General features: G+C 35.1%; 6 protein-coding genes across 6 annotated transcripts; 5 read left to right on the top strand and 1 right to left on the bottom strand.

The window, feature by feature from the left end:
- LOC104711184 (spermidine sinapoyl-CoA acyltransferase-like) lies at positions 4,566–6,982 on the top strand. Its single transcript, XM_010427866.1, has 2 exons — positions 4,566–5,214; positions 6,228–6,982. The coding sequence occupies exons 1-2, from the start codon at positions 4,566–4,568 to the stop codon at positions 6,980–6,982; spliced, it is 1,404 nt and encodes a 467-aa protein (XP_010426168.1).
- Positions 8,802–11,135, top strand: LOC104711183. Its single transcript, XM_010427865.2, has 5 exons — positions 8,802–9,127; positions 9,978–10,128; positions 10,214–10,280; positions 10,369–10,603; positions 10,688–11,135. Exons 1-5 carry the CDS (start codon positions 9,060–9,062, stop codon positions 10,902–10,904), a joined length of 738 nt encoding a protein of 245 aa, XP_010426167.1. The 5' UTR covers positions 8,802–9,059; the 3' UTR covers positions 10,905–11,135.
- LOC104711182 (putative F-box protein At3g47150) lies at positions 11,410–12,770 on the bottom strand. Its single transcript, XM_010427864.2, is given in 3 exon segments — positions 11,410–11,969; positions 12,069–12,537; positions 12,540–12,770. Coding segments are annotated over 3 exon segments (1,137 nt in total). The 5' UTR covers positions 12,700–12,770; the 3' UTR covers positions 11,410–11,461.
- LOC104711181 (zinc finger CCCH domain-containing protein 42) lies at positions 14,135–15,648 on the top strand. Its single transcript, XM_010427863.2, has 4 exons — positions 14,135–14,380; positions 14,471–14,580; positions 14,678–14,865; positions 14,978–15,648. Exons 1-4 carry the CDS (start codon positions 14,208–14,210, stop codon positions 15,440–15,442), a joined length of 936 nt encoding a protein of 311 aa, XP_010426165.1. The 5' UTR covers positions 14,135–14,207; the 3' UTR covers positions 15,443–15,648.
- Positions 16,326–19,448, top strand: LOC104711180 (probable LRR receptor-like serine/threonine-protein kinase At3g47570). Its single transcript, XM_019229973.1, has 4 exons — positions 16,326–16,926; positions 16,980–17,780; positions 17,870–18,985; positions 19,096–19,448. The coding sequence occupies exons 1-4, from the start codon at positions 16,326–16,328 to the stop codon at positions 19,446–19,448; spliced, it is 2,871 nt and encodes a 956-aa protein (XP_019085518.1).
- On the top strand, positions 21,198–24,721 carry LOC104711179 (probable LRR receptor-like serine/threonine-protein kinase At3g47570). The gene is made up of 2 exons (XM_010427861.2): positions 21,198–24,001; positions 24,104–24,721. The coding sequence occupies exons 1-2, from the start codon at positions 21,322–21,324 to the stop codon at positions 24,463–24,465; spliced, it is 3,042 nt and encodes a 1,013-aa protein (XP_010426163.1). The 5' UTR covers positions 21,198–21,321; the 3' UTR covers positions 24,466–24,721.

Raw genomic sequence — 27,217 nt, 5'->3', positions numbered from 1 at the left:
AAAAAAACATTACCCAAAAATATATTGCTATAGTATAATAATTAACAGCGTACAGAAAACGTTATGTTATCTAATATATCATTGCATTAGAAATGTGCTATGGTAGGGGTAACCTCTACCACAGCTCCGGATGACACAGCAGTTAGTAAAACGTTATTAATAACATATTATAGCGAAAATCCCGTGCTATAAATGTTCATTTTTCTTGTAGTGGTCCCCCCAATTTGTAAGTTTCAGTCTAGTATCCCCCTAATTGTAAATTTCGAAACTTCTGTCCACACATTATGCTAAAATCGTGGTTTATCATTGGTTTACGCGTTTGATGACATAAAACCAATGCGAAACCAACAACCGAATACAATAAACCAAATTGTGACCCGATTAGAGTTATTCACAACCCGAAATAAATACTCAGTGTGAAGAATCCCTAAATTAAAAAATTTAGAACCCTAGTTTTAATTTTGCTCTCTTCATCGATATTTTTTATTTATATTTTCAACAGCTGAGCTTGGATATGAGCAATTCATCTGGAGCTACGAGTGCAACATCCAATGTCCAACAGAGAAGAAGAGTTGTGGGTGTACCGAAGACATGTTGGTGTGGAGCTAGTATCGTGGCGTTGATTTCAAAGTCCGCTGCCAATCCATACCGCCGTTACTATCGGTGTGGTTATGCTGCATCACTTAAGGTATTGTGTTTGAATTTTGGATTTTTTTTGAAAAATTTCACTCTAATTCTCTGTGCTTTGTAGCTCATTGATGATAACCACAATTTCAAGTGGGTTGACGAAGCATTGTTGGATGAGATTGAGAGATTGGCTGTCAGAACGACTGTACTTGAACAAACAGTGTCCCAGATTACAATAGAGACTATAGATCACCAAAAGATTGTTTTTGAGAGGATGCAAATGAAGCTAGAGAAAGAGATTTTTGAGAGGGTAGAAGAAGAACTGTTGGAAACCAAATCAAGTCTGAAGAAAATAATGATTGTTGTAATTGTAGGTTGTATGATTATGATTGGTTTGAGTAAAATGATAGTTTGATTGGCTTGTAGTTGTTGGTTTTGTTATGTATTGGCTTGTAGTTGTTTGGTTTGTTATGTATTGTGTTGTTGTTGGTAGTGTTATGTTCTTGTTGTGTCCTCTTTTATGTCTAATGAGAAACCAAATTGATATGTTTCTTGTCATCTTGTCACTTGAACTGTCCAGATACTCATCATGAACGATCGATGGTTCGTCTACAAACTCCAGTACAGCTTTCTCGATGTCAAAGGCGTCTCGCTCTCTTGGATCTTCATCGTCGGGTTCATCGTCTTGGATCGGACCTTCTCCTCCTTCCTCTGGCGGAACAGACCCAGTAGCAGTAGCAGTAGCCTCGTCATGAACGATTATCGCATTCGTCTCCAGCTCATTCGAATCCATGGAAATTGAGATCTTTTCGTTTCTAGGGTTCTTCGATTTGGGGATTTTTATGTTTTGGGGATTTTAGGATAAATGGGTATTGTTTAACGGGTTGAACCAGGTCAATTTGGGTCGATTTCTGGGTTAATCTAGTTTAATTTTGTTGGCACACGGTTAATGTATTTTCCGGAACAGTAAACCAATGATAAACCACGATTTTAGCATAATGTGTGGACAGAAGTTTCAAACTTTACAATTAGGGGGATACTGGACTGAAACTTACAATTTGGGGGGACAGAGATCGAAGTTTAAAAACTGGGTGGATGTGGTGCTATATGAAAGTTCCTGGGGGGACACAGATCGTTTTTCCAAATCCAAATCCACAAACTGTTTTGAATAATAGTGGATTTTAAAGTAGATTTTTAAATCATCAGTTCAATAACAGTGGATTTCAGGAGATTTTTAAAAATTCATGATTGAATAACATAAGATTTGTAACTTTTACACAAATCACTTTAACTGTCAAGTTGAATACATCCCCCTTAATTAATCTATTATGTCAACTTGAGTCATTGTGGAATTTGACCAATATGTACTACAATGATCTCTTAATTCGAGTGAGTAGTTCTAGGATAAATTTAAACATATCAAAACACTTTAAAATCATCCAAAAGTTTTTTATCAACAAAATCTCACAGAATCATATTTTATTTCTTTTTAATAAAAAAATCTAACAAATAATCAAATCTTTTAAAAGTTCACTCAAATCTCTCAAAACTCTCAAAATTCTAATATATTTAAGTCCAATCAAATCTTCTAAAATATCAAATTTAATACTCCCTCTTAAGTATGATCCAAACAATTTGAACCTAATTAAAACTTTAAAAAAAACTTATCTAAATGAACACAAATTTTTAAATCAACTGAATGAACACAGTTTTTTTTTTAACTCAATTTTTAACTAAAGTTTGTTTGATACAAAATTCTTAACTCCGTTAATGAACACATATTTTTATGAGAAAATTACTCAAACAACACATAAAAGTTGTGCATTTACTCAAATAACACATCCAACCAAACTTTTACTCAAATAACACATATAAGTTGGAAAAAGACTATAGAGCATTTTGTTTTTTCGTTATTTACTATCATGCCATTACAATTGAAAAATAAATAAATAACAAATAAAAGGTAAAAAATCAGTTTTTTCTTGCTTTGTCTACGGTGGATCTTCGTTCCATTAACATTGATGGCCAGCTATTTTTCCGACATCGGTGGTTGGCTTTGTCTTGTTTTCATCTCCGATGGATCTTTGTGCAAATTTATTTTGTTTAAATTTAAAGATCTGAAATTTAGAGGGCTTTTGTTTCTACTATTGTCTCCTCCACTCGAACTAACTTTCAGATCTAGGCAAGATCTGGTAAGTTCTTGGATCCGGATCTGTGTTGTTTTGTTAGATTATATTGGCCCAAGATTCCGTAGAAAATGTTGTTAAACCTCTACAAAAGATTCACCATTTTACCGACTTAAAAATGCTTCGATCTCGGATTTAATTGGCAAAAAAAAAGTTGGAAACAGTTGTGGATTCATGAGTTTAAATCTTTCTTGCCGGAAGTGGGGATAGTAATTGACGTCAACAAAGATCCAAAGCCATGAATCTGCTTTGATATGTAATTGACATTAAAAAAGATCTAAAATGTTATTTTTTAATAATCTGCTTTGATGTGTACCATCTGGTTTGAACTGGTTTTGGAGGATAGTGACGGCGGTGAGGAGGCAGAGGTTAGTCGCTACGACCAAGTCAAAATTCGCTATAAAAATCAATGTTTGGCAACCGCTAAGCTTCGAACCATAGTCATGATACACATTTAAAAGACTTTAAGAACTGCACTACGTTGTCTTTAAGTATTATTATCAATTAAAATAGTATATAAACCAATAAAAAAAACACAGCATATTCCAAAATGCTTTATTTTGACCTAAAACATCAATAGTATAAATCTGTCATAAATTAAATAACTCTATCACATCTATATGCTTAACTCTACTTAACTTTTGTTATTTCAGTAACAAATATGTCTACCACTACATTAACTTATAACTCTATCGCTTTCAGTTATGTCTATCAATATGGACATATCTACCATCGCGTATAACTATATCTGTCATATAAATCTATCTCCGTCTATATATCTACCATAAAGAGTACATAAATCTGTCAAACAAATCTGCCACCCGACAAAAACATAATATATCTGTCACCATTATACTAATATCTCTATCAAAAAATATTAATTCTATCATCATTATAATAAATCTACCCAATATATCTACCGCTAACCATAACTCCGTCAAGTAAATTTATCTCTGCCATCACTATTCTATCTCTACCAATTTAATCTACTTAATTATCAAACTCTATCCAATAAGTCTGCCAAAATTTATATAACTCTATTGAAAATTATATGTCTATCGTCATTTCGATTATTTGAGCGGGAATTTTTCCCCCCAAAAACTTCGAACAGTTGTGTCAGAAGCATATACATGGCATGACTTTTTAATGGCATACTTGTTATTTTTTTTTTCCTCACACACCTTTCAAAGGGTTCAGTTGTCATTTAAAATTTTGATAAATAAAATGACATTCTAGTCTTTTTTTAGCTTTTCTAAGCCATTCTAGTAAAGTTCCCTATTTTTATACTTTGAAAAATAAGAGGTTAACCCATTGAAGCCATATATAATAAGTCACATGATTTGTAGTTTCTATCTCCCATTTGTCATCTGGCCATCTTCAATGTGGAGGATCTCTACTACTTAGACTCATGCGTACATATATTAGTATATATATTTTTGTTAAATGTTTGTATAATAACCGTCTCGTTTACTTTACAGCCACCATGGCAAAATTAGAAAGAGTCCAGGAAAGAGAAAAATAGGAACCGAGCAAATACTGAATAGGTCGTGCTTAGATAGAGAAAATGGGTTAGTGGTAGAGCATTATACTTATACACATCGAGTGGCTTACTAATATTAGCTAGCAGTATTGATATTAAATGTTAACAACTTTCGTTAAAAGTTTGAATTGGTTTTAAATTCACAAAACATGCTTATATAAAAAATAGCTAAGATAAGAGCACTACTCAATTATACACACACAGACACAAACATGACAAGCAGAGACAATTCATGTCCCTTTGTCGTTGAGAGATTAGAAGTGGTTCTTGTGAAACCCTCAAAGCCAACACCTGATGTCAATTTGTCTCTCTCTACCATTGACAATGATCCTAACAACGAACTCATCCTCGAAATCATATGCGTCTTCTCCCCAAACTCCTACGTCCAAGATCACGCCGACCACCATCCGGCTTCTTTACTTCAACTTGCCCTCTCTAATACCCTTGTCTATTACTACCCTCTCGCAGGCAAACTTCACCGGCGGACCAACGACCAGAGACTCCAATTAAACTGTAAAGCGGGCGATGGAGTCCCCTTTATAAAGGCAACAGCCTTGTGCACTCTCTCTTCTCTCAGTTACTTGGAGAGTGCTAATCACTTGGACGGAGCCTACCACCAACTTGTACCTTCACACGATACTTTGAATGGTTGTAATTCTGGGTACAATCCTCTGGCTCTACAGGTCACTAAGTTCGCATGTGGAGGAATGACTATTGGAATGACTTATTCTCACACCGTTTGTGATGGTGTTGGAATGACTCAGTTTTCACAAGCCCTACTTGAGCTGGCCTCCGGGAAAATCCAACCCACGGTCATCCCCGTGTGGGACAGAGACAGGCTCACGTCTAGCCAAATTAGTGGTATGTAAGAAATTAACACAACCATCTCGCTTTATGCTTTCAGACGTTAAGCTTCATAGATCTTTTCCATTTGGTAACAAATTAAAGTGGGCGAGTAATATAGTAGGATTTTATATATCCGATGACAAAACAATTATTATTATTCTTAAGATTATTATATAAAAAAAAATTATATAGTTAAAATTTAATCAACTTAATTTAATATATCTAATATTTTTATTAACGGTATTAACAAAATAGTGATGATGATTATACGTTGTGTAATACCAGTTTAATAATATTCAAAATTCATATTAATATCGATCCAAATTCATTTCACTATATAACCATGTCTCGTGATATTAATTTTATAGTGTAAATGTTTAGAATCTTAAATATATTATATCTAATATAATTAAACGGTTGGACTAAAAGTCCAAATTAAATTATGTATAAATTTTTAAATTTAAATGCTTATTAAATTAATTTTTCTGCTCATTCAGATTTACATTTATTTTGATCTCTTTTTTTTTTTTGTTTTTTTTTTTAAATCTTCTTTGTACATAATGTTTCTTGGTTGCTAGAGTTGCCCGTTAATTGCAAAGGTTGTTTGAGTACATATATATAAGTATTTTCATATTCCATGTTTACCCTTAACGAGCTTCTTAAATTATTTTTTAAATCAAGGAAATTTTTATGTAATATCTTACTAAACAGATGTTTTTCTCTACGTGTACTTAGCCTAAAAAAAATTAGTATATATATATATACTTATAGCGTTTCTAGAAATTTTATAGTTATATTACTGAGTCAATATATTTCACATATATATTTTTAAAATTTCAAGAAAAACTATTACAAAATATGAAAAATCAATAAATCTGTTACAAACATTGCTAGATATTTTTTTCTATGTTTTGGATCGTTTTCTTATATATCTCTATTTGATTTTAGTCTGGTCCAAAATTTTGATTAATTAGATCATTAATCTATTATACATATCCATGTGAAAATTTTAACAGGGGTGAATTTAGGCAATATCGGCAGCGACGACAAAAATCCAAAACTCGTTTATTTGGAGAAAGCTTCTTCATCCGATACACCAACCGAAGACATGGTCCGTGAAACTCTGAACATTACATCCGAAGACATCACTAAATTCAAGAACATAATCATGGAAGCTGAGAACGACCTTACCAATAAGAAGATTAAGAAGAACATGGTGATCACGACGGTGGAGGTTCTTGCGGCTTACGTTTGGAGAGCAAGATGTCGAGCCATGAAACTAAATCCCGACAAGACTACGGTTTTGATGATATCTGTCGGTATCCGCAACACTATGGATCCACCATTACCTAAAGGCTACTACGGAAATGCTTTCGTCATTGCCTTCGTGGCATTGACAGCGAAAGAGCTGAGCGAAACGCCGATGTCTCGCCTTGTGAAGCTCATAAAAGATGCGAAGAGAGAAGCGGTCGAGAATTGTTACTTGTGGGAGCAACTTAGAGAGATGGAGAATACGATGAAGCTGAAGTTGGCATCCAAGGAGATTTGCGGAGGAGAAATCATGATGATGACTGATTGGCGTCATCTCGGGATGCATCAAGACGTTTGGGGAAGTTTAGTGAACATTATACCTTTGGTACCGATGACACTAGCCTTTCTATGTATTTTGTTGCCGTCATCTAAAGCGGTTCCAGGGAAGAGTGGTGGTGTTCAAATGCTTATAACACTTCCTAGGGACGCGATGGCAAAGTTCAAGGAAGAGATGGATGCGCTCCACCCATAAAATAAAACGATGTTAGTCATGATTTCAAGCTCCAATAAAAATATGATTCTAGAACTGTTTGTGTTTATGAATTTGTTTTGTAACCATTGACTCTTTAATTTGTGTTATAAAGAGATTGGAAATTTTCATTTATTTCTTTTTTTTTGCTTTTTTTTAATAATATTAAAATGAATAAATTACAAATAAAATTCAAATTAATTATTTTACAATATGTAAATATGTGGCAGGTTTGAAGATGTCTTTCCTGGTCTATCTCCAGACTTGGCCAGAGAGTCAAATATGCGTTTTCGCGCAGTAAGGCACTTTAGACTTTGATTTCCGCTAAATTTTCAAGAGAAAATGTCTTTGCCTCAGCTTCACATATGGCTTACCATCCTCTTCTAGTAAGAAAGTCCTTCCCGCCCTTCCTAACCTTACCCGTAACCACGACTCCCTTTGATTATCATAAGTTAATATTCAAAATGTGGGTCTTTCTCGTCAGGTCTATGTTCTTGCTTTCAATTCAATCTTTCCAATCGGGTCTAGAATGACAATTTATCCCAGACAAACAAGTCTCCTCTAGCTTAAGGAGTAGTCCATAGCTAATAATCTATGGTACTAGTTTATTCCAGTCATTGGGNCTTCAAGAGAAAATGTCTTTGCCTCAGCTTCTTTTTAATTTATTTTCATGGCTATATGTAATTTTTTTAAAAATAAAAATATAAATTATCAAAACTTAAGTTTTATTAATTTTTTTTTAAAATATGTGGTATTTAGTCGCAGCGACAGGCAAACGAACAATTTAGCGACAATTTCTACTTTCTAGTGATAGTCGCTACAGTTGCTAAGACAAACGAACAACATATGTTGTCGCTGAAATCTGTCGCTGGTCGCTGTCGCTGGATGCAGCGACAAGAATGCGAACATGACCTGACTCTTTAATTTGTGTTATAAAGAGATTGAAAATTTTCATTTATTTTTTTTTTGTTTTACTTTTTTTTTTATCAATTATTTGCTTCTTTTTCTTTGTGTACATTTTAATTTTTCAAGTGATTTTTTGTTGTGGTCACCCAATAAATTTTAGTCTTAAGATCTATAATTTTTGGACTTGAGACCTCCCATTCATTAAACCACTTGAATCTCTGACATTCAATTGTGCATATTTTAGTTGTTTGAAAATGACTAATTGTGTGATTACAAATATTGTGTTCTATATAAATTTGTCTAAACTTTATTGGATAAAATAAATATGACAGAAAATCATACATTTAAATCAATAACAATAACATAATATTTAATAACTGATTAAAAAAATTTCTTAGCTACCAAAATATTATTTGTAAAATTATATAGTCAACAGCACAAAAAACACTATACTGTATGTATATATTTTTTAAAAGTATAATCTAGTTGAATTATATAAACTCTGATATCTTAATATTAGTATAAAATAATCATTTTCCTTTATTGTTTTCTTATACTCCAATATAAATAATTGTCATTTACCCACAAATCTGTTTTATAGTAATGTATTCAATGTTTAATACCATAAACTACAAACAAGTGGGTTGATTGACTTTTGATAATTAAAGGATATGACAAATGATTTGTAATCCTTAATAATAAAGCAGATACTTTAGAACCTTATCCTCCACGTATCAAAATACAATTGCATACCACAAAACCTACACCTACGCCTTAAACACAAGATTATTTCCCTCACGATATTTTTTTTTGTATGTGTCTCTCTCTTACCATTAGCCGAACAAAGGGTAAAATAGTCAATCTCGAAACCCACTTCAGCGTCTTTTTTCGATAAAGCTACTTCGAGAATCGTAACTGAGATTTATCTCTATGTTCCAGTTTACCAAAACACCATTGTCTATATCACAAATTTACGAAAATACCATTCTTCTCTCTCATCTCTTTTGCTCATCGAATTTGGGTGAAATATCTTTTCTAATTGCTAAAAACTAAAAAAGGAAAAAGCATCAAACTTTGATTTCCTTTGCTTCATCTTCTTCTTCTCGCTTTTGATACTTTTTTTTATTTAGTTTTGATTGCTCTGTTTCGTTTGTTTGATGAGAATTGGGTTTTAATGGCAAAAGTTTCGTTCAAGGATTCTCTGAAAGCTCTTGAAGCTGATATCCAACACGCTAACACTGTGTAAGCCTCTCAATTCTAAAAACCCCTTTTTGCAATTTTTGATTTTTCTCTGTTTTTGTATTCAAAGTTTCGATTTTTTTTTTTTTTTTTTTTTTTTTNAATAAAAGTTTCTAGCTGAGCTTATTTTCTTTTCTAGGACCACAACAAAGTGTGTTTTCTGAATTTTTTTCTTGTGGTACAGAAGAGTTTGGAATTTGTACGGATTGTTTTTTTTTTTTTTGGGTACTGAATTTAGGGTTTAATCTGGTTCTGAACAGAGCCCCATGTAAATTAAGTGATCCAACGACTTAAGAGTGATGAAGTCATTTTTAAGGAGTCTTATCCTAAAAACAGTTTTGAAGAGTGTTGACTCTTGAAATTGAACCAAGTCTTTGGTTGATGATGTTTTTTTTTTGGTGTCGGTGGAAATTGTGTTTGTTTGCAATGATCAAAAGTAATCTAAAGCTAAGACCTTTATTTTATTTGGTTTCTGATGGTAATATAGCTGAGTTAGGAACCTCTATGTCTGAAAAGTGAATGTTTTGGTGAGTTTGGTAATCAATCTCTTCTGCTGGTTATTTGAAAACAACTTATTACATCTGAGTATGCTTGATTCTATCAATACTTTGACCCTTGAATGTGTACTATGATCAAGTGGTTTATATTGTATCCGAGGGCTGATCTAGCTGGATTAGACAAGTTCCATTTTTGGTTGCGTGCATTGTTCAATCTGTTCTGATGTTTATGCCTGCGATCGTATCAGTATCAATACATCGAATAGAGAGTCTTGTTATGTTTGTGCTTTTTATCAAATTTTTTCGTTATGGTGATTATAAACTATGTCATTTTGTTTTCTCTCTATGAATAACAGAGCTTTAGATTACCCTCGGGAGAAGGATGGTGCGCGTGTTCAAATGAGACTGTCTTACAACCCTGCTGCCCAGTTTTTACTTTTCCTTGTTCAGTGGACTGATTGCCACCTTGCTGGTGCCCTCGGTTTGCTCAGAGTTCTCATTTACATGGTATATTCTTCACTTCTTTCTCTTCCACTGCATTTTTCAAAACCTTTTCTTGTAATTGTTGGATTAATCTGTTCAACTGAATCAGACCTATGCGGATGGGAAAACCACAATGTCGGTTTACGAGAGGAAAACAAGTATTAAAGATTTCTATGGTAATGCTCAGATTCAAGTTGTTTGGTAATAAGTTGATAGTTATTCGTAATGCTTATGGGGTTTTTTTTCTTCTGTATTGTGAAACAGCTGTGATATTTCCATCGCTATTACAACTAGAAAGGGGTATCACGGACCTTGATGATCGCAAACAGAAAGAGGTCTGTAAGATACGGTACAGAAACAAAGATGAGACTGAAAAGGTCAAGCTCTCGGAGATTGACATCGAGAGAGAAGAAGAATGTGGGATTTGCATGGAGATGAACAACATGGTTGTTCTCCCCAATTGTACACATTCTTTATGCATCAAGTGTTACCGCGATTGGTAAGTCATCAATTCCTAAAACGGTATCTATCTCCTTCTGCGCATAACCGATGATTCAGTCATAACTGGATGTTGATCTTGCAGGCATGGGAGGTCAGAGTCATGCCCTTTTTGCCGGGACAGTCTTAAGAGAGTAAACTCAGGAGACTTGTGGATGTTGATGGAGAAATCAGATACGGTCAATATGTATACAATTGCGCGGGAGAATAAGAAAAGGCTGTTTATGTACGTAGAGAAGCTACCTCTAGTGGTTCCAGATCAAGTGTTTGCATCTTCTCCTTACGATTGCCATGTCAAGTGAAGTTAAGAAGAAGAAGAACCGGTTCTGGTAAAACTTTATCTGAATGTAAATATAATGTTTTAGAGTAAAGTAGTAATTAAATATAGTAACCATTTCCGGGGGAAGTCCATTTCTACTTGCTTTTCTTTTTATCTGCATCTGGCTTTTGGTTCCCAAACTCTTTTATTTCTATTGTACATTCATGTCTGAATCTAAAAACCACTTCTTCAAGAAGTGGCTTTTACTCACAAATCTACACTCTCTGTTCTTGTTTCAGCTCTTCTTTAAGGTACATAGGAAATATAGTTATGATATTTATCTGCAATATCAGTGAGAGACCTCTCTTCTTTAACACTATTAATAAAAAGAGAAGAAGCTGCATGATCATCCAAAAACATGTTGAAGTTTCCTTAAATTTTATTTCTGTCAATTTTTGGAGAGTCAAAAAGATCAGGTCGAGCATGATTTTTAAGCTGGAATCTTTAAATAATGGTGCTTAGTTTTTATTAAGTTCTATAATTAGATAAGCATATATAAAGAAAAACCTTAAATAAACTGCATGTTTGTAAGATCATTTTCTAAGAACGTTTTCTAAGAACATTTTCTAAGAACATTAAGCTCTCGTAGTAATCGGAAACAGTCACAGAAATGTCACTGAGTCGCTTAAGCTCGGACATAGGTAATCTTTCAATTGTGACACGTCTCATGCTTTTCCTATCCAAATTGTAAAAGAAAAGACGAAACGGATCCGACAATTCTTTTCGAACTAGACAAATCTCGCCGTTATAAAAGGTATCCATGACGTTAAAGTCATCACCAGCAGCTGACTGGGGCAAATGAAACGTGTTCATGGACCATTCTTCTTTCTCAGCATCTTCCACAACCCACATTCGAAAACTACCCTTACGAGGTTTCTCAACCACACCAATTTTACCTCTGTAGTTGATCAGAGTTTTATCTGTAACTGTAATAGCCCACTTATCAGCACGCCACATATTCTCATAACCCATTGGTATAAGTCTGCTTGGTACATTGATGACGTTAAACGTTTCAAGCCTAACATCAAAACTCACAATTATAGAATTACTATCCGGGGAATAACTGTCCTTCAAGGCAGCCCCGTAGTACAGTGTTCCGTTCATATACATCCCCCGGGTTTGAATAATATGAGGACAGGTGATACACGGAGCCTCTCTCCAAGCTCTTTCTCCTCCCAATACAATAACCTTATGCTCCAATCTCCTAGGCAAATCATCAACGGCAAGCACTTTATACTGATCTCCAACAGGATCGTACCCAAACATGTACATGGGGCGTGGAAAAACTTGTGGATACTCTTTGAATTCGAAGTCGGGAAAAATATGCACCTGTCTCCTGCTGGGATTACAAATCGCAACATTTTTAAAACCTCCAACGCAAATCAAACCCTGACCCGCATTATACACCTTTTTCCCTTTCATATTGAGTCGTCTCAAATCTTCGTAAGATACACAACATGAAGAAGAAGAGGAAGACAAAGATGTGTTTGGGTTAGGAGAGGAGACTAACATGAGTTTTTCTCCGTAGAAGTCTTCAAAAGCAATGAGAAGACGAGGAGATGAGGAAGAAGCAATAGTCAAATGCCGTTTTTGGAAATCTTGGCTGGTGATGATAAGGACCAAAGCTTGGACACACATCGAAATCTCAATAGAGACTTCACAGGCAATCTTAAGAGTATCTCAATCTGGAGCTCAAGAGGAATGCAGATCGGTGTCGGATCCATTGACGCAGGTGAAGCTAATACAGAGTAGACGAAGGCGACTACTCGCTTTAACATTCTTCGCTTACCTTTCTTCTTCTGGTGGATACACAGTAGCCGAGAATACACAATTTCACTCGTCTTCTCAAAATTTTTATAACCAAATTATTCATGTAAGTAGGAAACTTTATGGGATTATTGGTTTGATATTTTAATAGAGTTTTAAGACTTTATACGGTGTTGTCTGTTGGGTAGAATCTGTTGTTATTAAATTAATATTTTGTTTTTAGTGTTATTTGTAAAAAGTCATTTAAAATCTTAACAAATTTGGTTTATTGGATTAGACTTTTATTAAGCCAATTAAAATTTTGTGTTATTCAATTAAAACAAAAGAATCTAGGATCATTAATGAATTCAATTATTATGTTATTGGTTCATGATTTTACACATTTTCTTTACAAAATAAAACCATATAAAATATTATAAAAATACAGATATTGTTTGGATTAATTTACAAAATTTTAGAAAACTAATCAACAATACTATAAAATACTCACTTTTTGATGATTTTGTTGAAGTCTTCAACATTCTTTATAATGAAAAAATAAGGTTCACCCCTAAGGGTTGAACTTTTGTATTCACCCCCTCTCCTCTCAACCAATCAGAATGTTTTATCTAATATTTTATTTAAAAAATAAATCAAAATTAAATTTAAAAACAAAACAAATTAAGGAAACAAATTTTGTATACTTTTATTTAAGGCAAGTTAAATATTGACTTTGTTTATATTTTATAATTAAACGAGAATATATATCGGTTTGGGTTGATAAATGAGAATTAGAGTTTAGATTTTACAATTAAACTGAAATTATATATCGGTTTGAGTTTACAAATAAGGTGGTTAGGGTTTAGATTTTACAATAAGAACAAAATTATATGTCGGTTTGGGTTTACAAATGAGGTGATTAGGGTTTAGATTTTACAATTAGAATGAAATTATATGTCGGTTTAGGTTTACAAATGAGATAGTTAGGGTTTTGACTTTACAATTAGAACGAAATTATATATCGGTTTGGGTTTACAAATGAGATAGTTAGAGTTTAGATTTTACAATAGAATGAAATTACATATCGGTTTAGGTTTATAAAAAAACGGTTTAAGTTTTTAATTATATAATAATGTATACAGATTTTATTTCCTTATTTTATAAGTGAGTGAATGAAGAGGTTCACCCCTAGTGGTAATCCCAAGTATTTTCCCTTTATAGTTTATAACCAAGAATCCAATAACAATAGTCTTCACTTTTGTTTCTTTACAAACCCTAAAAATAATAAACCCTTTTAACTAGCCTAAGCAAAACCTAATTTGACAAATAAGTATACAAACAATATGTACCACAAAATAAACAAGATCTGCTCGGCCCAGATAAAATAACTGGGCCTTAATCTGGGTCGGTTGCTTAGTAAGAGCTCGGGTCATAAGAAAACCCGACCCGCTCAGCTAATCTCGCTCGATCTCGAATTCTTAAGATTTAGGGTTCCTTCAACTTGCTCGGCCACGAAACCGCAGAGAGAGATTTTGAAAGGATGAATCCATTGACGCAGGTGAAGCTAATACAGAGTAGAAACGCTAAGGAATCAGATTTAGGGATCTCTAGCGAAGCTTCATGGCACGCTGAGTTCAAAAATTCTGCTTATGTCTACGCCGGATTGCTACCGTTCGATCTCACGGAAGGTGATATCCTCGCCATCTTCTCACAGTAAGTTTAGTTTGTTTGCGTTTCTCAAGTTTCAATTTTTCCAAATGGGGTTTTTTTTAAAGTTCTTCTTATGCCTTATTTGTTTTGTAGATATGGTGAAATTGTTGATGTCAATCTTGTTCGAGACAAGGCAACTGGTAAATCTAGGGGTTTTGCGTTTCTTGCGTATGAAGATCAGAGAAGTACCATTCTTGCTGTTGGTTAGTGTCATGACTCTTGCATTATTTGGTTTCATCTTGTGGATTTTACTCTTCCTTTTTATAGGTGTTGTAATTGGATTCTGTTTTGTGATTGCAGATAATTTGAATGGAGCTCAGTTGTTGGGGCGGACCATTAAGGTGAATCATTGTGGCAAATACACTAAGCGAGAAGAAGAGGATGAAGAGACGCAACGGCAGAACAGAGAGGCTCGTGGTGTATGCAGAGCTTTTCAGAGAGGAGAGTGTACTCGTGGTGATTCTTGCAAATTTTCCCATGATGAAAAAGTAAGGAAGCTAATTTATTTGGATGATATTGTTGTACAACTTATTCTTTCAACATATGGTTTATGATTAATACTTGATAGAAGTTAATATTTATTTTCTTGAACCCTGACAGAGAGCTGCAAATACTGGTTGGGGTCATGAAGAGGATAGAAGTTCCAAGTGGGATCATGACAAGTTTAATGGTGCCAGAAAGGGTGGTACAAGTTTTGGCCAGCGAGGAGATTTCAAACCTGATGCGGAAGAGAAAGGTTACATAGAAAAGGGTCATGGAGGAGATGCTTCGTATGGTCGCCCTAAAGAAAGAGAAAGAATGGAAAGGGAGGATAGGGAGCCAAGGTATGATAGGAGGGAACAAAAGAGATCAGGACGGCATGATGATTCACAATCTAGAAGACACGATGCTGATGTTGATTATGTAAGGGAGGACAAGAGATCCAGAACAGATGATTGGGAGAAACCGAAGGCGGAATCCAGAAGAGATCATTACGACAGGGAGGAAAGAGGTTCAAGTAGGCGATCGGATACATCCACGAGGCAAGATAGGGATTCTTCAAGAAGGGAAGATCGCCGTCGCTAAAGGGGTAGATAGTAGTGTTATGCATACGCAATGGTTTATCAGTTGTAGCTAGAGTCGATGGGGATGAGCATTGTTGTTTTTTCCAAGAGAGTTCTTGTTGGGGCTATATAAACTGCTTCATTCTATAACTGTCACTCTATATTTGTCATGATATTTGTTGTTTTACTGTTTGGAATGAAAGAAGTCATTATATCTTTTTTGGTTCATTTACAGAATCTTTTTGCTATCTCAAGTATACCTTTGTTGTTAGTGGCTGTGTTGACCTGTGCTTACAGACTCGGGTGTTCTACAGAGATGAGTGATTCTGGCTCTCCTTGAATATGGATTACTGCAACGCTTGCAGTTCCTAAGAGGTAAGCTGCAAATATTTTTCATTTTAATGCAATTCTTATATTGACCATCTCTACAAAAAGCTGAACGAAGAAATAGAATTCATTTTGGATCAGTCTGGAAGTGTTTTATGTGATTATTACGATTTTTTAGTTGCAGTACGTCACCCCAAGGAACAGACAATTTGCATGTTTTTTGTCCTACAAAAATATGAGAAGCAAGAAAGCAAAACTTTTGTCGGTTGGTTGATTTCTTCACAAATCCGATCCACGAGGTCTACAGCAAAGTCGTGAAGACAAGGGCATTGTTTTTACTATTCAGACAGTTGACTTCTTGACTTTCGTGGGAACAGGCAAGAAGGTTGGTAGACATTTTATGCACACAGTCGATTCTGGAAAAAATCTTGCAGTTTTCTCTATGTGGTTGGGAACCATTAATGTAATTTTCCAAGTTGCATTATCACCACAAGTTAAAGGCATTTTGCAATTGCGTCGTCCCTTATATTCACTTTCCTGCAAAAGAAGCTCCACAAGCTTTTATAACTAAAACAAGCATGATCAAACTGTTTGTCATACTTTCTTTCAGTGCTCTCTTGTTACTTGAAGCATGTGGTTTCACCGATGAAACTGATAGACAAGCGTTGTTGGAGTTCAAGTCTCAAGTTTCTGAAGGCAAAAGATTTGTCTTGTCCTCATGGAATCACTCTTTCCCTCTCTGCAACTGGAAAGGGGTTAGATGTGGCCACAAACACGGGAGAGTTACTGGTCTGGACGTCGGAGGATTGCAGTTAGGCGGAGTGATATCACCATCTATTGGTAATCTTTCGTTTCTCGTATCACTTAATCTCTCTGATAACTCTTTTGGTGGTACTATCCCTTTAGAGGTGGGAAACTTGTTTAGACTTCGACACTTGTTTGTGAGGTCAAATGCTCTTAGAGGAGAGATTCCAACAAGTCTATCTAACTGCTCTAGATTGTTGGAGCTTTATTTGGATTTCAATCATCTTGAAGAAGGGGTTCCTTGGGAACTAGGATCATTGACAAAACTTGTAACTTTAAATTTTGGTGGGAACAACATAAAAGGAACTCTCCCTTCATCTCTTGGAAACTTGACATCTCTCAGAAATCTTGTCTTTGGCGTTAATAATATAGAAGGTAGAATTCTGGATGATATCGCTGGCTTGAATTACCATCGAACAATTTCTCAGGTGCTTTTCCTCCCGCTATCTACAATTTATCCTCACTTGAATTTTTAAACATATTTGAAAATGGTTTCGCGGGTAGCCTAAAGCATGATTTTGGTACTTTGCTACCAAACCTTCAAGAGATATATATGGGCAAAAATTATATCACGGGAAGCATTCCAACCACACTTTCAAATATCTCGAATCTTCGAGCGTTAAGGATGGAGTATAATAGTTTGACAGGAAGTATTCCTCCGAGCTTCGGAAAAGTACGAAATTTACAACACCTAGGACTTGATGTTAATTATTTCGGAAGTGGCTATTTTGGAGATCTTGAATTTCTTGACGCTTTGATTAATTGCACCCAACTACAAGAGGTAGATGTTGGTGACAATAGGCTTGCTGGTGAGTTGCCTACTTCAATTGTCAATCTGTCCGCAAACGTCATCTATTTGAGCCTTCAAAAAAATCTCATATCAGGAAGCATTCCTCGTGACATTGGGAATCTCATCAGACTCCAAACACTTTGGTTGGCACAAAATTTATTGACGGGACCGCTCCCAAACTCTCTTGGGAAGCTTTCAGATTTGGGGGCGATCGTTCTTTATTCAAATAGAATGTCAGGAGAGATACCACCTTCAATAGGCAACCTCACTATGTTAGAAATACTATATTTGTATAACAATAGTTTTGAAGGAATGGTTCCTTTCCGTCTAGGTAATTGTAGGCACCTATTAGATTTACGGATTGGGTATAATAAGTTGAATGGGGCTATACCTAAGGAAATTATGCAAATCCCGACCCTCGTTCGCCTAAGCATGGGAGGTAATTCATTGACTGGCCCTCTACCAAACGATGTTGGAAGACTACAAAATCTTGTTGTACTGTGTCTCTTGGGAATAATAACTTATCAGGACAACTCCCACAAACCTTGGGAAAATGTCTCTCGATGGAAGCTATTTATCTACAAGGAAATTCTTTTAATGGAGCCATTCCAGATGTAAGTGGTTTGATGGGTGTTCAGAGAGTTGATTTGTCAAATAATAATCTCTCTGGAAGTATACCTAGATACTTTGCAAACTTCTCACTGTTGGAGTATCTCAATCTATCCATTAACAATTTCGAAGGACGAGTGCCATCAGAAGGAAACTTTTTGAATGCTACTAAAGTTTCAATATCTGGGAACAAAAATCTCTGTGGAGGCATCAGAGAATTTCAACTAAAGCCATGCCTTGTCCAAGCACCACCACTGGACATAAAGCATTCCTCTCATGTAAAGAAAGTTGCAATTGGAGTAAGCCTAGGCATAGCTTTGCTTTTATTGTTGTCCGTATCTTTATTTTCTTTGTGTTGGTTCAATAAAAGAAAGAAGAACCAGCAGACCAATAATACAACTCCTTCCACATTGGATATTTTCCATGAGACGATAAGTTATGGAGATCTTCGAAATGCAACAAATGGCTTTGCTTCAAGCAATATGGTCGGATCAGGTAGTTTTGGTACTGTGTTTAAGGCATTGCTTCCTGCTGAGAACAAAGTTGTTGCAGTGAAAGTTCTAAACTTAAAGAGACATGGAGCAATGAGGAGCTTTATGGCAGAATGTAAATCCTTGAAGGACATAAAGCATCGTAATCTTGTGAAACTTTTGACAGCTTGCTCGAGTATTGACTTCCAAGGAAACGAATTCAGAGCTCTCATATATGAATTCATGCCGAATGGAAGCTTGGATATGTGGCTGCATCCAGAGGAAATGGAAGAGATTCGTAGGCCCTCAAGAACCTTGACACTTATTGAAAGGCTCAACATTGCTGTAGACGTGGCTTCTGTTTTGGACTATCTTCATGTTCATTGTCATGAGCCTATAGCACATTGTGATGTTAAGCCAAGCAACATCCTTCTAGATGATGATCTAACTGCCCATGTTAGTGACTTTGGTCTGGCTCGTCTTCTCCTCAAATTCGACCAAGAGTCCTTCTTCAACCAACTAAGCTCAGCTGGCGTTAGAGGAACCATTGGCTATGCCGCACCAGGTAAAGCTATCACACAAGAGAAGTTATATGTGTTTTCTTTGAACAAAATTTATGTATTATATTTTTGCATAATAATCTTGATGTCATTTTCTGTGTGAATTATGGAGTAGAATATGGAATGGGAGGGCAGCCGTCAATACATGGTGATGTTTACAGCTTTGGGGTTCTCCTTTTGGAAATGTTCACTGGAAAACGACCAACCAATGAGTTATTTGGGGGAAACTTTACCCTAAACAACTACACCAAGTTGGCGCTGCCAGAAAAAGTATTGGACATTGTAGACAAATCGATTCTTCACAGTGGTCTGAGAGTCGGTTTCCTTGTTGCTGAGTGCTTGACATTGATTTTCGAAGTGGGACTAAGGTGTTGTGAGGAATCTCCAGTGAACCGATTGGCAGCGAGTGAGGCAGCAAAGGAGTTAATCTCAATTAGAGAGAGGTTCTTTAAAACCAACAGACGTTGAAGTGTTAATCATCTACAAACTTTGCCTACCCACTTAAAAGCCTTAATCTGAGACCTGTATAATTATATCATTTTGTTTTTTCATAATCTGTGGTTTTTTTATTTCCTCTGTTTATGCTCTGTTTTGTTTCCAGACATGATGGAATGTTTCTGTTTCTAGCTTTAAATTTTCTGGGAATAATAAATAATCTCAAAAAAGTGAAGTAACCCTCAGTTTTCGAATAAATATGAATGTTTTTTTTTAATCCACTATATTTGGAACGTATGTGTTCTGTTCTGTTCACTTGCTGCCCTGCATTTGTTTACTTTTGTTAAAAACAAAGGCGTTTTTTTTTTTTATTTTGAATGAATGTTAAATTTATTCAAACAAAAAAAAACCGTCTGCCTTTACAATATTTTCAACTTTAAGTCTGAAAGTGATTTTAAAACAAAAACAGAGATAATCGATTGATTAGTAGCGTGTAGCTAACCAAACACCGAAGACATCCTCTGGCCGAGAATCCCCTACAGTGAGAGTTGCCAAGCGGTTACGGACGACTCTGTCTAGCGGTTAAAACAAAGGCGTTTTTGTCAAGCTTTTCAAGGTTCTGTTCTGTTATTTTCTGGAAAAAATAGAGAGTTCAATGAAAGAAAGGTCAATGTTTCTCTGACATTGTTTATGAAAGAAAGGTCAATGTTTATGTGTGCCCTGAAATTGTGTATGATAAGAGTGGTTCTATTGTGCTTTTAATGTTTGAGCTCCAACCTTGTTTGACTGTAATTATAAAGCTAAAATAGAGAGTTCAATGAAAGAAAAGTCAATGTTTCTCTGACTTCAGTGATCAATATGTTCTGTTGTTAATCTTAAACCACTTGATTAACTGATGATGTTTGAATTGATTCATCAACTCAAGTTGTTGTCTTTTGCCATACATACAACTAGTAGTTGAGATGGCTAGCTTAGAAACTTGAGAAAAGGGGAACGATTAGACCCTAAACCCTCATTTCTTCGACGATATATCTCTCGCCAAAATAAGAGTCTTATTATATTGGTTACTTATATTTCTTTGCATTGTAGCTCTGAGACACGATTACAGTCAGTCCTTGGTTCTCTTCTTCATCTTCTGTGTTACTGTTTTGCTTCTTTTAATTTCTTTGTTCCCTGCTATTAGGATCTTTAACGTACGGGACCAAGCTAGCTCACAAATATTTTTGTCTAGCTATGCGGTCAAGGCATTCTTGGTCAGAAGCATTGCTACATTCACTTTTTACCTGGTCTATGAAGATTTTGAATATAAGAATTGTGTATAAATTACTAATTTTTGTAGTGATATTCCTTATAACTGTGAGGCCAAAGATTTTTAATTTGCTTATAATTTTATAATATTTTTGTCCTGTTTAATAAACAACTTTCTTGATTTTGATTCTTTATATGAATCTTGTGTTAACAGCTTTAACAAATGATAAGCATTTTCCTGGGGTAAATAAACGATCCCAGTCGGATGTAACGTAAAAGTGGTTTTTTTTTTTTGTTTTTTTTTTTTTTTTTTTTTTTTTTTATTTATTTTTTTTTTTTGTCGTTGATGGTTAACTCATTAACAACACCACATGACGTCTAAAAAAAGTTGAAAGACTCGTGAAATGTATTTTTGTCTTTCTAGACAGTTGACTACTTGACTTACACGGCATATGAGTCTAGACGGCAAGAATCTATGCCATTTTGGACAATTCTCTTTGGTTGTGAGCATATTTCTTATCGCTATTTCTTGCTTCGAGTTTAATTTTCACCACAAGTTAAGGCATTTTGCAGTTGATTCATCTCTTATATATACACTTTCCTACAAAACATGAGAAGCACCAAAAGCTTTTAAACCAACAAAAGAAAAAAAAAAAAAATGGGAAGCATGAGTATATTTCTTTTACTTGCTTTCAATGGTCTCATGTTACTTGAAGCACATGGTTTTACCGATGAAAGTGATAAGCAAGCGTTGCTCGCGTTCAAGTCTCAAGTTTCTGAAGACAAAAGAGTTGTCTTGTCCTCCTGGAATAACTCATTCCCACTCTGCAACTGGATGGGGGTTACATGTGGCCGCAAACACAAGAGAGTTACTTATTTGGAGCTTGGAGGATTGCAATTAGGCGGAGAGATATCGCCATCTATTGGTAATCTTTCCTTCCTCGTATATCTTGGTCTCTCTAATAACTCCTTTGGTGGAACCATACCTCAAGAGGTGGGAAACTTGATTAGACTTGAATACTTATATATGGGCTTTAATTATCTGGGAGGAGGGATTCCAACCAGTATTTCTAATTGCTCTAGATTGTTGGAACTTGATTTATATATGAATCCTCTTGGACGAGGTGTTCCTTCAGAACTAGGGTCATTGACGAACCTTGTTAGTTTAAATTTCCGTGATAACAATCTGAAAGGGAAGATTCCAGCATCTCTAGGAAACTTGACATCACTCACGCAAGCTAGCTTCGGAGGAAACAATATGGAAGGAGAAATTCCAGCTGAAATAGCTAGGCTGAGTCAAATGGTGATACTTGAATTATCATTTAACAAATTCTCAGGTGGTATTCCCTCCGCAATCTACAATATGTCCTCACTTGAATATTTATATATGGCTTTTAATCATTTCTCGGGCCCCCTGAGACCTGATTTTGGTATTCTGCTACCAAATATTCAAGATTTAAATATGGGAAAAAATTATCTCACAGGTTCCATTCCAACAACATTTTCCAATATCTCGACTCTTCAAAAAGTGGCATTGAATGACAACAATCTCACAGGAAGTATTCCTACCTTCAGAAATGTACCAATTTTGCAATGGTTAATTCTCAGTGGCAATTCTCTGGGAAGTTACTCTTCTGGAGATCTTGAATTCATCAGTTCTCTAACAAACTGCACCCAACTAGAGAAATTAGGGATTGGTGGGAATAGGCTTGGGGGTGACTTGCCTATTTTCATTGCCAATCTGTCCAAGGAACTCACCGGTTTAAGCCTAGAAAAAAATCAAATCTCTGGAAGAGTTCCTCACGATATTGGGAATCTCATGGGTCTCCAAGCACTTCAGTTAAGTGGCAATATGTTGTTTGGACCACTCCCAACATCTCTTGGTAATCTTTTTGGACTTGGGGTTTTAGATCTCAGTTCAAACAAAATGTCAGGAGTAATACCATCTACTATCGGCAACCTCACTCGGTTAGAAAAACTCTATTTGTATAACAATAGTTTTGAAGGAACCATTCCTCCAAGTCTCGGTAACTGCAGTGACTTGTTATACTTAGAGATTGGGTATAATAAGTTGAATGGGTCCATACCTACGAAAGTTATGCAGCTTTCACAGCTTCTTACCTTTAGCATGCCAAGTAATTCTATCACAGGGACTCTACCAAAAGATGTTGGACGACTAGAAAAGCTCGTTCGACTATCTGTTTCCGACAATAAATTAGCAGGGGAGCTCTCACAGACTTTGGGAAACTGTCTCTCATTGGAAGAAATATATCTACAAGGGAATTCTTTTGATGGAAAAATACCAGATATAAAAAGGTTGGTGGGTGTTAAAAGAGTTGATTTGTCGAATAATAATCTCTCAGGTAGCATACCTGGATATTTTGAAAGCTTTTTAAAGTTGGAATATCTCAATCTATCCATGAATAATTTCGACGGACAGGTGCCAACAAAAGGAAGATTTCAGAACTCTACCATAGTTTTGGTATTTGGGAACAAAAATCTTTGTGGAGGCATCAAGGAACTGAAACTAAAACCATGCATTGTGCAAGCACCACCAATAGAGGCGAAGCATCCATCTCCTGTGCTTTTGAGGAAAGTTGCGATTGGGGTCAGCGTAGGAATAACTTTGCTTTTGCTAGTGTTCATTGTTTCTCTACGTTGGTTCAGAAAAAGAAAGAAGAACCAGAAGACCAATAATTCTGCTCCTACCACATTGGAGATTTTCCATGAGAAGTTAAGTTACGGAGACCTCCGAAATGCGACAGATGGCTTCTCTTTGAGCAATATAGTTGGGTCAGGCAGTTTTGGTACTGTGTTTAAGGCATTGCTCCCGATTGATAACAAGATTTTTGCAGTGAAAGTTCTTAACATGCAGAGACATGGAGCGATGAAGAGCTTTGTGGCAGAATGTGAATCTTTGAAGGACGTAAGGCATCGTAATCTTGTGAAACTATTGACAGCTTGCGCTAGTATTGATTTCCAAGGAAACGAATTCAGAGCTCTCATATATGAGTTCATGCCAAATGGAAGTTTGGATATGTGGCTGCATCCAGAGGAAGTGGAAGAGATACGTAGGCCTTCAAGAACCTTGACACTTCTTGAAAGGCTCAACATTGCCATAGACGTGGTTACTGTGTTGGACTATCTTCATGTTCACTGCCATGAACCTATAGCTCATTGCGATCTTAAGCCAGGAAACGTCCTATTAGATGATGATCTGACCGCCCATGTTAGCGACTTTGGTCTCGCTCGTCTTCTTCTCAAGTTCGACCAGGAGTCCTTCATGAATCAACTAAGCTCAGCTGGTGTTAGAGGAACTATTGGCTATGCCGCACCAGGTAAAACTATTACACATATGGAATGTTTAGATGAAGAGAAAAGTTTATGTAATTTTTTTTGTTACAATCTTGTTGTCTTTTTTTTTTTTAACTATGGTGTAGAATATGGAATGGGAGGACAACCATCAATACACGGTGATGAGTATAGCTTTGGGGTTCTCCTTTTGGAAATGTTCACTGGAAAACGTCCAACCAATGAGTTATTTGGAGGAAACTTTACCCTGCACAGCTACACCAAATCGGCGTTGCCAGAGCAAGTATTGGACATTATGGACGTATCGATTCTTCACAGCGGTCTCAGAGTCGGTTTCCCTGTTGCTGAGTGCTTGAAATTGGTTTTAGAATTGGGACTTAGGTGCTGTGGAGATTCCCCGATCAACCGGTTGGCAATGAGTGAAGCTGCAAAGGAGTTGATCTCAATCAGAGAGAGGTTCTTTAAAGCCAGAAGAACAGCCAGACGTTGAAGTTATTATGGTTTCCTCAACAGAGTTTGTAACCGAATTAAAAGGCTTCTACTCTGAAGCCTATGTCATATTTTCCATCATAATCTATGCTTTCTGTTTCTCTCTATTACACATACTTAAGAAGGCTTGCATTAATGAATGTTTGTTTTTTATGAAGACAAAATATGAATGTTGTGCTATTTGCAACAAATGTTGTGTTACCAACTTTACAGTAACTCTCAGTTTTCGAATAAATATGAATGTTTTTTTTCCCCAACTTGATTTGAAATTTCAGTGTTCCGTTCTTCAGTCCACTTAATAATATCCACCCTGTATTTATTTATTTTTGCCTGGCGTTCTGGTTCTGTTCGTCTTTTTTAATTTGCTGTAAAAAAGTTTCTTCTATTAGTTACGCGTAACCGGTTATTCCGGGATTTATTTTTATTTTTATTTTACAATTAAATCTTATATATTAAATTATTGAAAAAGTCTTTTTTTTTTCTTCAAAAGAGAATCCACAAGCTTAAGTGAAAAAAAATAGAAACTTCCTGTTCTTGTAAATTTCATTTGGTACATATATTATCCTTAAGAGATATGTTTAATACTAAATTCAATAAATCAATTTTTAAAAACCTAAAATCATTCAATTCTGATGAAAAGATCGGTTAATTGTCAATATTTGACATCATCATCACAAGGAGATTTGAACAATCCATAGCATAAATAATAATTTATCCATACCCAACCCCAACCGACACTCCATTACTAAAAACAAAACTTGATGTATAATTTAAGTTATTAGTCTTTTTTAATTTATTAAATAATAAAATGTATAAAAGATTATAATATCTATCTGTTTTACAATTAGAATGTGTTGTTTTGGGATGCTACCAATTTGTAATACATATACGGTCAAATTTGAAATTTATATTGTCTTCTTTTTATGTGGCTTGTATTTGTCTTTGCTTTGCAGATGAAACGATAAGTGATTTTATTCCCTTTTCCTGCTGGTTTCTCCCAACATCATAAGTTGTTTTACTTTTGTTGTTGTATTTCCTTTCAACAATAGACCAGTAATGTTAAAACTCCAATCAATGACTTTATCCCTTGCAAATCTTGGAGAGACTTTAATCTCAGTTTTAAGATTTGGTTTACATCATCAGTAATTATCTATTAAAATAACAAAGGGAAAAATGTAAAATTGAAAATGTTAAAATTCAAGCGTAAATGGTTTATGATTCCTTGTTGAAATTTTTTCTACATGTGTGTCTCAAGTTCTAAGGGTAAGTGGTGTTGATCGTCTTTGATAAATGTGACAGACTGACAGTGAAATTCTCGTACATAAAGCCGTGAAATTGTATGTAGACTCTTTGATATTTGAATAGAATGACTTCCCTATTAAGTCTTTGATGAGCTAAGCCACCTCGTCGTCCAATTCATCTAAGTTGGCCTAAGAATAAAAAAGTGACTTGGGTTGGTAATTTTAGTTTGAATAGTACCTTCAAATAGTTAGTACACAAAATAAAATAAAATAAAAAACATATGAAAAGAACTACTCCTTCTGTCCCTGATAAATTGATGTTTTGGGATATTTTTTTATCCCACAAAGATTGGTTTTCTACAATTTTGAATTAATTAAAGTTAATATTTTGTAAACTTCAAGAAATAATCATTGAAAACATTTTAATTTATAAACTGTTATTGGTCTACAATTAAAAAATATATTTTTTAGTGAGAGAAAATAATTTATTTTAAACCAGTAATCATTGTTTTCTTAAAATGTGTAAAAACTTCTAAACATCAATCTTTGGGAGACAGAGGGAGTATGAAACAACGGATTGCCACATTCCGGACTCATTGAAAACAACACAATGGAGTATTCCCACAGCTTCGGATGGAGAGAAAGTGTGACGTGTCAAGGTCAAACCAGAGTTTTTCATTTTCAAATTACAGTTAGTGCATGAAATGTAGTGCCATCTATTGCACAATACACAACTTCAACCACTTTCGCTTTACACCAAAAACAAATGTTCCTTAAAAATATCAAGATGATATTTTAAGTAATAGTAGTAAATATAAAATATAAATTGGTCATATTACCTGGCCTCCATCCTTGTTGTTTGACGTAAGTCTCTATTTGTTCAATCATGTACAAATCTTTTAGGTCTTAATAAATTTTGCCAACTAAAATTGACGGGACATTACTTGCCTTGAAATAGTTACTGGAGAAAATATTAAAGATTATAAGATTGTTGTTCATTTTAAAAGATTATTGTACGAATATTGGGAAAAACTGATGTGAAAAGTAAGACAAAAACTGATTTAATTGGAAGCAATATATATTACATGTTGGAGAATGGGGAAAAAACAAATACAGAATTAACCAGATGTATATGAAATATAATATTTTTTGCGGAATTGTTGGAGTTCAAAAAATATTGGGTTGACGATGTTGCATTCAAATATAAATAGTCTGCCCAGAGTGTAAGAAGTTTGGCATGTGTTTCAATGGCAAGTTTTTTCCAAAGAGAGAAACTGCTTTCCCCGAATCAACAGATCTTCGAACTTAGATAGGCGAGTTGCATGTCTGAAAGCAAGTAAAAAATTAGTTAGAGAGGAAGTTTTTAATATACATTAGGTGTGATAGTTGTAGTGTGGATTAGGTAGTTGATTTACATTTTCGTCTAGAAAGAGACATTTAAAGCTGAGTAAGAGATTATTTCTTCTAAAGTATGAAGCTTCCCAAAAACAATCATATTTTTACCGGTAATCA

The sequence above is a fragment of the Camelina sativa genome, chromosome 9 (assembly GCF_000633955.1).
Source record: "Camelina sativa cultivar DH55 chromosome 9, Cs, whole genome shotgun sequence".
Classification (NCBI taxonomy): Eukaryota; Viridiplantae; Streptophyta; class Magnoliopsida; order Brassicales; family Brassicaceae; genus Camelina; species Camelina sativa.
The sequence above is the reverse complement of the archived record's forward strand: the minus strand, read 5'-3'. Positions and strand labels throughout refer to the sequence as shown.

What these genes read in the sequence shown, in the direction of transcription:
- LOC104711184 (XM_010427866.1), top strand. Translation starts at nt 4,566, where the DNA reads ATGACAAGCAGAGACAATTCATGTCCCTTTGTCGTTGAGAGATTAGAA. An exon ending in CACGTCTAGCCAAATTAGTG is followed by an intron (nt 5,215 to 6,227) that starts GTATGTAAGAAA and finishes GGGTGAATTTAG; the next exon opens with GCAATATCGGCAGCGACGAC.
- LOC104711183 (XM_010427865.2), top strand. Translation starts at nt 9,060, where the DNA reads ATGGCAAAAGTTTCGTTCAAGGATTCTCTGAAAGCTCTTGAAGCTGAT. An exon ending in AAGTATTAAAGATTTCTATG is followed by an intron (nt 10,281 to 10,368) that starts GTAATGCTCAGA and finishes ATTGTGAAACAG; the next exon opens with CTGTGATATTTCCATCGCTA. An exon ending in ATCAAGTGTTACCGCGATTG is followed by an intron (nt 10,604 to 10,687) that starts GTAAGTCATCAA and finishes TTGATCTTGCAG; the next exon opens with GCATGGGAGGTCAGAGTCAT.
- LOC104711181 (XM_010427863.2), top strand. Translation starts at nt 14,208, where the DNA reads ATGAATCCATTGACGCAGGTGAAGCTAATACAGAGTAGAAACGCTAAG. An exon ending in ATCCTCGCCATCTTCTCACA is followed by an intron (nt 14,381 to 14,470) that starts GTAAGTTTAGTT and finishes TTTGTTTTGTAG; the next exon opens with ATATGGTGAAATTGTTGATG. An exon ending in AAGTACCATTCTTGCTGTTG is followed by an intron (nt 14,581 to 14,677) that starts GTTAGTGTCATG and finishes TTGTGATTGCAG; the next exon opens with ATAATTTGAATGGAGCTCAG.
- LOC104711180 (XM_019229973.1), top strand. Translation starts at nt 16,326, where the DNA reads ATGATCAAACTGTTTGTCATACTTTCTTTCAGTGCTCTCTTGTTACTT. An exon ending in CGTTCGCCTAAGCATGGGAG is followed by an intron (nt 17,781 to 17,869) that starts GTAATTCATTGA and finishes ATAACTTATCAG; the next exon opens with GACAACTCCCACAAACCTTG. An exon ending in CATTGGCTATGCCGCACCAG is followed by an intron (nt 18,986 to 19,095) that starts GTAAAGCTATCA and finishes ATTATGGAGTAG; the next exon opens with AATATGGAATGGGAGGGCAG.
- LOC104711179 (XM_010427861.2), top strand. Translation starts at nt 21,322, where the DNA reads ATGGGAAGCATGAGTATATTTCTTTTACTTGCTTTCAATGGTCTCATG. An exon ending in TATTGGCTATGCCGCACCAG is followed by an intron (nt 24,002 to 24,103) that starts GTAAAACTATTA and finishes ACTATGGTGTAG; the next exon opens with AATATGGAATGGGAGGACAA.